This window comes from Prunus dulcis, chromosome 4, assembly GCF_902201215.1.
Source record: "Prunus dulcis chromosome 4, ALMONDv2, whole genome shotgun sequence".
NCBI lineage: Eukaryota > Viridiplantae > Streptophyta > Magnoliopsida > Rosales > Rosaceae > Prunus > Prunus dulcis.
The window spans coordinates 18,765,050-18,775,911 of record NC_047653.1 but is presented as its reverse complement, the minus strand read 5'-3'; the positions used below and the strand labels follow the sequence as shown (position 1 = coordinate 18,775,911).

The 10,862-nt window shown below is 38.3% G+C and overlaps 1 protein-coding gene across 3 annotated transcripts; it reads right to left on the bottom strand.

The window, feature by feature from the left end:
* Positions 1 to 5,014: 5,014 nt before the first annotated feature.
* LOC117624013 (serine--glyoxylate aminotransferase) lies at positions 5,015 to 9,355 on the bottom strand. 3 transcript variants are annotated; one of them, XM_034355118.1, is made up of 7 exons: positions 9,242 to 9,301; positions 8,322 to 8,504; positions 7,631 to 7,876; positions 7,081 to 7,365; positions 6,148 to 6,514; positions 5,777 to 5,987; positions 5,015 to 5,333 (listed from the first exon to the last, which is right to left on the bottom strand). In XM_034355118.1, exons 3-7 carry the CDS (start codon positions 7,833 to 7,835, stop codon positions 5,196 to 5,198), a joined length of 1,206 nt encoding a protein of 401 aa, XP_034211009.1. In that variant the 5' UTR covers positions 7,836 to 7,876; positions 8,322 to 8,504; positions 9,242 to 9,301; the 3' UTR covers positions 5,015 to 5,195. The 3 variants fall into 3 exon arrangements, with proteins under 3 accessions (XP_034211009.1, XP_034211008.1, XP_034211010.1); XM_034355117.1 differs by lacking the exon at positions 8,322 to 8,504 and having other exon boundaries at positions 9,242 to 9,355; XM_034355119.1 differs by lacking the exon at positions 8,322 to 8,504 and having other exon boundaries at positions 7,631 to 7,845; positions 9,242 to 9,324.
* Between the last annotated feature and the right edge of the window lie 1,507 nt (positions 9,356 to 10,862).

The window sequence follows — 10,862 nt, the reverse complement described above, 5'->3', positions numbered from 1 at the left end:
AACGTCTAATATTTATCGTCGTTGTTTGTTTCTGAAAATAGGACGTACAAATTTTGTAATACGACTCTCATATATTAGTAACCGACGTTGTTTGTTTTTTCAACGTCTATTATATAAATACATACGTCGTAAATAATGACACCGACAACTATTTCCACGTCATCTTTTATAGAAAAATCGAAGTGGAAAATGTATTATACGACGGCTGTTTTTATCTAGGCGACGTAGTAGGAATAAATAACGTCGTCTTCTAATGTCCTTAAAGGCGTCATATTTTTTGTTGTCGTGAAAATGATATTTAACGGCGTATTATTTTAATTTTCGTCGTTGTATGTCTATTTTGCGGCCTTGTTCTGTTAATATGTGTCATATTTTTCCTTTTTAACGACGGTTTGTTTAGAGAGTTGGTCGTATATTCTCATCCCCGACTGCTTTTTTCGATCTTTTTGCAGTAAAAAGACGTCGTTTTTTATTTGTTGATGACGTTGTATATTTTAACAACGACGGTGATTTAGCGTCGTGGTTTATTAGGGAAAAGATGACGGTGGATTCCACGACCGCTGAAAAACTGAATACACGACGGTGATTTACCGTCGTCTTTTTGCTTTTTTGTAGTAGTGTGTAGTAAATGAAAGGTTTACATTCATATACCTTGTGTATAAATAGATTGTAATATCTGTTTTTGGAATATAACAAAACTAAGATTCTTTCATGGTATTAAAGCAACATAGAGTCTAACGTTTTTTCTCCTCTCTTCATGTCTTCTTATGCTGCTTCGAGCTCTTCTGTCTTCATGGCTTCCTCCTCTAACATCTCAAATTTTTTTACCGCACCAATTTCCCTCTGGTGTGCACAAATCATTCCTTTGCTTTGCAGTCGCAATCTTCTCTCTTTTGTTGATGGTTCTAGCATCTGTCCTGCTGCCTTTCTGATTGATGCTGAAGGTAAACTCACTAAATTTGTTAATCCTGCGTATGAAGACTGGATCCAGCAAGACCAACAAGTTCTTTCATGGTTGAGTTCTTCTCTTTCTTCCACTGTCTTGTCTACTGTTGCTTTGTCAACTTCTGCTCATACTACCTGGGTTTCGTTGGAAAACCGCTACGCTTCTTAGTGGCACAATCGTATTTTGTAACTCCGCAGTGATCTTATGTGGACTACTCGTGGTGACCTTTCCATTGCAGACTATCTTGACAAGGTCAATGCTCTCTCTGATACTGTTGTGTTGTCTGGTTCTCCTTTCAACGATGATGATCTTGTCGCCATTATTATGAATAATGTTGGGCCCATATATGAAACTATTATTGCTTCTGCTAAAGCTTTTGACACTCTCACCACCTATGCTACGTTGGAGGCTCTTCTCTTAAGCGCGGAACGCCGTCTTCAATCTCTACCACCTCCTGGTGACACTGATGCTACCGTTTTCGTTGCTGCTCGTGGTCGTGGTGGTTTCTGCAGTCGTGATTCCTTTTGCCCCCGTTGCAGCCGTGGTTTTTCTGGTTTTTCTCGCGGCAATTTTTCTCGTGGTTCCAGTTTGGGTTCTTCTTCCCGTTTTATCCTAGCTTTGGTCTCGGCTTGTCTTCCCATGCACCTAGTCTTCTTGATGCTGCTCCTGGTGGTTCTGTTGGTGCTTCTTCATCGGCGCCTCCCTGTTTTGCTGCTCACGATCGCTTGCAATGTCAAATCTACACCTGTTATGGTCAGTCTGCTATTGATTGCTTCAACCGTCTCAATCTTTCCTATGAAGGCCGAGTCCCGGCTCAACGTCTTACTGCTTATGCTACTCAATCTTCTGCTGGTATTGCTGCGCCCCTTGGCTGTTCTTCCTCTTCACAATGGCTTACTGATTCAGGTGCCAACTCTGATATCATCAATGATTTGAGTCAGCTTTCTCATCCTCAAGAGTAACGAGGAACTGACAACTTTAATGGCGTGCTTGGTGGTACAGGTTTGGGAATTCTCCAAGTTGGCACATCCTATGTTTCTCCTCCTACCTAACCTTTATCTCACACCTTTTACTGTCCTAATGCTTCTGCTAATATTCTCTCTGTTCATCAATTTTCTAAAGATAACCACTGTAATTTCACCTTTTATTCTAATTTCTTTTGTGTACAGGATTTGGAGACGGGAAGATCATTTTTCAAGGGCGGAGTGATAATGGCCTCTATCCTTTTCTGGTTCCTTCATCTTCAAAGTTTTCCAGTGGTGTCTTTGCATGTTTAGGTGTTAAGGTGGCTGATGGCATTTGGCATTCACCACTCGGTCTTCCTTCCAAAGCTGTTTTAAATTATTTATTTTCGCATCATAATTTGCCTCTTCAAGGCTCTCTTTCTCATTCTTTTTGTCAGTCTTGTCCTTTGGGAAAAAGTAGAAAATTACCTTTTAAATTATCCAACTCTATTGCTTTGTCTCCATTAGAATTAATACATTTAGATGCTTGGACTTCTCCCTCTTTATCTTTTTCTGGTTTTCGTTGTTATGTTTTATTTATTGATGTTTTTTCTCGCTACACATGGCTTTATCCCCTAAAACTAAAATCCGATGTCTTTGCTACTTTTGTTCAATTCAAAACCTTGGTCGAGAACATGTTCAATACTAAAATTAAGATAGTTCAGACTGATGGGGGTGGTGAATATAAAAATAAAAAATTTCAATCCTTTTTCCATACCCATGGCATTCACCATCAATTTCCTTGCCCCCATCACCTCGAACAAAATGTTTTGGCGGAATGTAAACATCGTCATCTGGTTGAAACTAGGCTAACTTTTTTGGCTCATGCCTCTATGCCTTTACCATATTGGGCTAACTCTTTTGCCCACTCGTGTGCTTCAAAATGTTTCTCCTTATCACAGGTTGTTTCATAAGACTCCTCAATATGATTTCTTTACAGTTTTTGGCTGTGCTTGTTTTCCCTATTTACGTCCATATAATCAACAAAAGCTTCAATTTCGATCAAAACGGTGTGTTTTCTTAGGGTATTCTTTAAATCACCATGGCTATCGTTGTCTTGATTTGCATACTGGTCGTGTTTTTCTATCTAGGCATGTTGTTTTTTATGAACATTGTTTTCCATTTAAAGACACCATCATCACTCCTCCTTTGGCCGCTCACTCTCCAAGTCCACCTGAGGTCGCAATTGAAATTGGGCCTCCTCCTCCATCACCGCCTCTTCCTCCTACTCCATAGCCTGCTACGTACTTCTCCTCCTACTTTGTAGACTTACTGTCGTGATTCCCACCGCAATGTTTTAACCTTTCCCTCCCATGCTGCAATGGAAGGGAAAATAGGGTCTGCCAATCCTTCTCCTACCTCACCAAGTGCTGCTGCATCTCCATCTCTAGTTCCTCCTTCTCCCCAGGTTCGTGAATCTGCTTCTCATCCTATGCTCACACATGCTAAGGCTGGTATTCGTAAGCCTAATCCTAAGTATGCTCATCTTACTGCTATTACTAATCACTTGGTTGAGCCCACCTGTTTTAGTTAGGTCCAAAATCTGAACACTGGCGCAAGGCCATGGCCGAAGAATTTAATGCTTTACAGAAAGCTGGCACCTGGACTCTGGTTCCTTCCAAGCCTACTATGAATATACTTCCCAACAAATGGGTCTTTCATATCAAGACACGCTCTGATGTGTCCATTGAATGGTTTAAATCCCGTTTGGTGGCCAATGGTTTTCATCAACAAGAGGTATGGATTATGTCGAGACCTTCAGCCCCATGGTCAATCACTCCACCATTCGTCTTATCTTAGCCATCACTACTCATTTTGGGTGGTCCATTCTCCAGCTTGATGTCCAAATTGCTTTTCTCCATGGTTCTCTCATTGAGGAAGTCTACATGAAGCAACCTGCTGGGTTTCTTGATTCACAATATCCTACACATGTTTGTAAACTCAACCGTTCGTTATATGGGCTCAAACAAACTCCGCGTGCCTGGTTTCAATATTTTTCTACTCATCTTGAGCATTTGGGCTTTATTGCTTCCAAGGCCGATTCCTTCTTATTCATGTACTTTCATGGGTCTATTACTATCTACTTGTTGATTTGTGTTGATGACATTTTAGTTACAGGCAATAGTGGGTCGCACATTACTCAACTCATTCTCGATTTGGGCCATCAATTTTTTATGAAAGATCTTGGTCCCTTGCATTACTTCTTGGGCATGGAAGTGGTACGAACCTCCACTGGCCTGCATTTATCTCAGTCCAAATATATACTGGATTTCTTGACACGCATGAAGATGTTAGACTGCAAACCCTTGCCTACTCCTGCTGTTGGTGGTCGCAAATTAAGTTCGCATGATGGTGACCTATTATCTGATGTCTCTGAGTACCGTAGTGTGGTTGGGGCTCTTCAATATCTTACTTACACACTTCCAGACATTGCCTTTACCGTTAATCAAGTCTGCCAATTTATGCACACGCCCACGACAACTCATTGGGCTGCCATCAAATGGATTCTTCGTTATCTCAAGTCTACCCCTGATCATGGTCTTGTATAGAAGCCTAGTGAGTTACGTCTTACTGCGTATGCTGATCTTAACTATGCAGGTGATCCCGATGATCGTCGCACTACAGGAGGATATTGTATCTATCTTAACTATTGTCAAATTGTTCTTCTCTCACTGAATTGTCTGCAGACATGAGAACATTGATTAACTTGTGTCATCTTGGTGTTTCTCAGACTAAAATGGAAGAGATACCAGTGAAAATGGGTACACTAAAAAGTTCGAGAAAGGACTGAGATGCTCAGCAACTTCTCTCCTACTTCATATTATCAACGATCACACAAATTTACTAACAAATCCCATCACAGTACTGCTGAAAAGTTTTCAACAAAGTCGTGTTTGTGCAAGCATTAACAGAGTCATGTTTATGTTAACAGAAAATTTTCATGATATTCATCAGCCGCTACAAAAACTCGTTGCATTTTTCTAACCGAGCCGAATAGCAAAAATTTGATTTTCAGAGAGTACTAATCGCACACATTTTACGACCAAGAAAAATTGGAATAAAATGAGCAAGCAATAGATTCTACTCAAATTATTTCAGATGTAGGAACATCCAAAAGACCATGTATTAAGTAGGGAATTTGGATAGCCTCAAGAGAGTGCAAGGAGAGGAACAAATACGCGTTATTTACAGTACATCCTGACGCAAAGCATAGAGGAAAATAAATTACAATGATAGACGGAAAATCAAATCCTGGAAGGGATCAGAGGGGTGTTGTTCTGAAAGTATGCACTAGCAGCTGCAACTCCGCTTCCTAGCTTAACAGGGTAGCCCACATCCCTAAGTACCATCTCGACACCAGCAAGACAACCCAACAATTGCAACTGGAAACAGAACAAAATTTAAATAGCAAAAAGTGAGAAGATTACAATGAATGGGTGGTGCTGTATCAGATTCATTTTACATGCAAACTTCCCAAGTGATCTTCACATGTTAGACCAAGTATCACTTTCAGCAACGAAAAAAAACAATATGAGAACGAACCAGTAAAAGTTATAGAAGATGTTTCTCTTGCCATCACAGCAGAACTTTGGGGATAAGTAGAGAATTCGGCGCTATTTATAATCCTCAGTGAAAGAACATATATTTACATATATTTATGTATTCTCTCATACCGGTACTCATCGTGTTGGAGAGAGGGAGGTGAAAAGGCTTTATCCAGTTAAGCCAAAAAGATCTGTCCATTTCCTTTTCTATTTCCAAGTTCCAACCAATTTCTAATCATGCTTGGAATATGTAAGATTTGAATAATTGAAAATGACATTACCTCATTCAGATTGCCAAGATGCCCTATTCTGAAAACCTTGCCAGCTATTTTGTTTAGGCCTAGGCCTAAGCTCAAATTATATCTTTTCCATGCCCTTCTCACAATTTCTGAACTGTCAATGTATGGAGGAACCAGCACAGCTGTCACTGTGTCACTGAACCATTCCTCACTTTGGGTGCAGTTCTTCAAGCCCCATGCCTCCACAGCAAGCCTGCAGTTGGAAGTTGAAGGCAATGTTCAAATATATACTGCGTAATACAAGCAAACACACAAAATTGGGACACGAATAGCAATCCCTGTAATTAGTTTTTGAATTTTGAGCTACATGAAATCCAGAGATCAATATGGACACCAGGAAAACAAAGTTCTACCTTGTTGCTTTTCCCAAGCGGCTGTGTCTTGCAATCACGTTGTCAAGTCCTTCCTCAAAAATAAGATCAAGTGCTGTGCGCAGTCCATACAGCAACTGGATGGAAGGGGTATATGGCCAGTATGTTCCCAACTTATAGAACTTCAAGTAATCATTCCAGTCGAAGAAAACTCTTACTGACTTTGCAGTTTTAGATGCCTCTAGAGCTTTTGGGCTTGCACACACAATCCCAATGCCAGTGGGGAGAGAAAGAGCTTTCTGAGAACCAGTTAAAGCTACATCTACTCCCCATTCATCCATACGGAAGTCAAGAGCACATATGGAAGACACTCCATCAACAAGAAAGAGAGCTGGATGTCTGTACTCATCTGAGAGATTAATAAAATACCATGAGAACGACTTATAAAGGTAACTTAAATGGAAAGTAACAAACTTGAGAAGAAGAGAAAATGAAAAACTCAGAGTGAAAGGAAAAAAGATGACAAAACTTATTGATGTCTACTTTTGGCAAGTCAAATTTAAACACTAGCAAGTAGCCAGGGTACTAGGAAATTGATCTGGTTATGCAACAACCAAAGAAAGGCTTGGATGTATGTTATTGGGAACTGAAGTACTCTACAGCTCTGCCATGGATACCGCCATGACTCATATTCAAGAGAAAATCCACAGTTCAGCATCACGTGTGTGATTTATTATTTACTGCGTAGATGTAGTATGGTATATCTTCGAAGAGCTTGTAGCCAAGAAATTAACTACAAATGAAAGTATGTATAAACAAAGACGTAATGGATAAATAATAGACAGCCACATACATATGCCTTTGATTCAGGAGCTTCCATATGAACTTATGACGAAACATGTACAAAAGCACATAACGAATAGAAAAATAAAGCTAACTCAGCCATATCTACGCTCTAGCGAAAGATATGCTTACCAAGTATTCTTCTCACTTGAGCTAAGTTATTAGTAACTCCAGTGGCTGTTTCATTGTGAACAATGCATATTGCTTTTATAGTGTGCGCAGTATCTTCTGCAAGTTTTGATGCCAGAATGTCAAGGTTGGCACCTTGGCCCCATTCACTTTCTACAACATCCACGTTGAAATTAAGGCGCTGCTGCTGATCAATCCATAGCAAACTGAATTGGCCAATCAGGAAAGATACAATCCGGTCTCCAGGAGATAATGTATTTGTAAGTGCACTCTCCCAAGCACCAGTACCTAAACAATGATAGAGCAACGTTATTAAACTCAGCCATTCACACTGAATTCACCTAGTTTTGAACATAAAAAACTTCTAGTTTTCGAATCGGTGTATAATATTCAAACATTAGAAACAACTTTTTCTTAGCAGCATCACTAAATCTTAAAAAGAAACCTTCACATCTGCATCCATAACATGTGATCAAAATCAGCTACGCTGAAAAATTAGAAACTAAAATAAATAAATAAGTAAAAAGCAACAACCATCTGGTTATTGAGATACCTGTGGTAGGGATCATAAATGAAGTTCCAGTTGTAGTCTTGAAAATCTTCTTCACATCCTCCAGCAGAATTTTTGTCATTGCTGGAACAGCAGGAGAACGATAATCCTCATTGTTTCTGTTCATAGCCCGAAGGACTGGCTCCGGAATATTGACCGGGCCTGGAACAAAGAGATGGTTCCTTCCGGGTCCATAAACATAGTCCATTTTTCACTCCCTGAAGGTTCACAGATTGAACAGGCCCTCAGCTGCAAACCCACCCCTTCAAACAAGTTAACCTCGGCCAGACAGAAAAAAATATATATTATAAATGTTCTGCAGGTTCCTGGTGTGAACTAAGCCTCAGGCCCCTAAAAAGAAGTTAACCATAGCTAGAGGAGAAATGTATGCTTTCACACAAACACACACACACACACACACATCCATACTATGTGACTATTTGCCCATACATACATTATAGATACAGTGCATTTTCTATAGTCTCAAAATACACAAACTCAAGTTTAATACCAGTGCTTCGTGGTACCAAATGGCTTTACAGAATGAACCAAGGGTTAATAATGAGTCTAAAATTGGACTAAGGACTAGCATGAGGAGACTTAGTCTGTCTTAGGAGACTGACAAGGTTAAGAACTAGTATGAGTGGTAAATATTGACAAAAGAAGAAAAATAGCAGAGAAAGTTAGTACTTGCATTATTTTCTGCAGTCGTAAATATAAGCCTTGATTTTTCTTAGTTTTCTCTATTATTTCAGTCAAAGTAGCATGAGCTTCCTCTGTTCCAAGGGGCAACCCTCTGGCCTAAAAAGAAACTACGACTACCTTTGTGGCTTCAATTTTCTCTACTACTTTAGTAAAAGTAGCACTGATGTTGAACCTACAATAAGAGGTGGCACAAAAGGGCAGAGAGATTAAAAAAAACACTACAAATTCGTAGTACCACATACTCGTCTCTTTTTTTTTTTTTTTTATACAAGCGATATTGGGGAAGGAGGAATCGAACCTAGGACAGGTAAATGTTTTTTAACCACTTGAGTTACAAGCCCTTTTCAACAGGACATCCCATCTTTATGTACAGCTGTATGTGTGTGTGTGTTTTATTTATTATACATACATAAATACATACACATAATACTTATATGGATTTAGATAGCTGTATTATTTGTTTATTGTAGAAAAACAACAATCGAATTAAATTATATTTTAACCAAACTCAAACTGAACTAGAAACACCCTTCACATAAATAATAAAACAAGATTGGAAATCAGAACATGAGGATTTGTATTGTTTAATAAACAAAACAAAAGCTAATGGAAAATTCCGGTCAAACAACAACAGATACACAAAATTAAAATTTGCATCGTGTTCAAAAAACGAAAACAAATACAACTATCTTCCATTCCATGAAGACAAAAGGGATAGAGGTAGAACCATCATAACAAAATTGCAAGCAGAAAATTAAGCAACAGATGGGGTTATGGCAAAGGTTGAGCTCAACCCAGAAACAATCAGAGAAAGACCAATAAGTGTAGACAGATGGATGGTTAGATATATCAATAGTTAATCAACCAAAAGAGAAGGAGTGAAGAAGAGCAGAGGACTCATGAGATTACCCTGGAAGAGAATATTGTGCTGAGCAGAGAAGTGCCTGCTGCTCTTCAAGCTTAGAATTTTATTGGACACAGAGAGCAATGCCAAAGTGAGTATATATTTCTATAATATGAGCGCGGGAGAGCCAACCAACCTCATAGGAAGGGGGCCCCACCTTTTCTCAAACGTGGCAGATAAGAGAACTCCCAAGGCTAAAGATAGCCTTTTTCTTGGCTGCATTGGATTTCCAATTTAAAATTTTGGGGCTTTTTGTTTTTTATACAGAGATATTGAGGAAAGGGCAAATCAAACATAGGATATCGGAAGCAGGAAAAAATATTCTTAAATACTTGAACTACGAATCCTGTATTTTTAAAATTTGATTGAATGCTCTCTTTTTTTTTCCCCTCCAATTTCAGACAGTTAATAATAATAATAATAATAATAATAATAATAATAATAATAATAATAATAATAATGTGGATGTATACCTTTCTTTACTAATCAAGATATTCGACGTCTCCTTTCAATTTGTAATATTTAAACGAGCAAGACTTTAAAAATGGAAAAAGAAAATAATGTAAACCGAACAAATTAGGATAATGTAAGTGTCGTCCTTGAAATCCCAAGAAACACTAGAAATATGTATGGATATGAAATTAGTTGAAAATAGAAAAAATGGATTCCGATATAAGAATTTATCTAAATTAATAATTCACGAAATTTAGAAGCCTGAGGTTGAGAAAAGAATTTGAAAGATAACGTGATAAAGGGCTGCCCGCCACCTATTTTGTAGGAACCAAGACCACATAGGGCTTTTGATTTTGTATTTACCCTGTATGTTTTTTTCGAAGTTTGTTTTTTTTCCAAATGATGTCTGTTCCTGAAACTTGTGGGGCCACTTCTTTTTTATTATTATTTTCATTCTACACGAGGCAAGAAGAGTAATTCTAGTAACTTTATTAGAGAGGCGATACACAAAGTGATTTATGAATCTAGTCTCCCCAGTATTTCTTGGACATGAAATATATAGTATGAGAGGCTTCATTCAGGTTCTAGACCATTTCATAAGTTGAACAATTATGTTCCTAAATGGCAAAAATCAGATATCAGCAGCATCGTGTGATTTGTAGCCGAATTAATAGAAGGGCCCCCCATTAAAATGCAATGAAAAATATAAGGATCATCAATTATTCTTAGTTTTTTGTTTTGCCCCATCTTTATTTTTTCTGGCCGATGAGTTTCATATACAAGGTCATTAGTACAGAACAAGCGGACCAAATCTTATTGACTTGGAAGGAGCTAGGAGTATTTGCTCCAGAAAATGTCCTGACTGACCGAAACGACATCGTATCATTTCGTTAAATGACAAATAGAAGAATTGGTTAAGTTAAATGACAAATAGAAGAATTGGTTAACTACCGGAATTAGCCCTTAAAACGACAAATAAAAGAATTCGCAAACTATTGCAGTTAGCCAAGGTAGTGAGTGAGGTTGAGAAAATGGGATTACATTAGAATAGATCAAGATTTCGCAATAAAAAGAGTAACCTAAAACCATAAATAATAAAATAAACGGTAGATGGTTCTCAGGCAGAATTTTTAATCTATTCTTGCTATATAACTAATGAAAGATAAATATGGA

Bases quoted from the DNA above. Each gene is read 5' to 3' on its own strand.
- LOC117624013 (XM_034355117.1), bottom strand. From the start codon at position 7,835: ATGGACTATGTTTATGGACCCGGAAGGAACCATCTCTTTGTTCCAGGC. The intron at 5,988-6,147 runs GTAGAACTTTGT...TTCCAACTGCAG, and splicing joins CGCTTGGGAAAAGCAACAAG to GCTTGCTGTGGAGGCATGGG. The intron at 5,334-5,776 runs GTAATGTCATTT...TTCTGTTTCCAG, and splicing joins ATCTTGGCAATCTGAATGAG to TTGCAATTGTTGGGTTGTCT.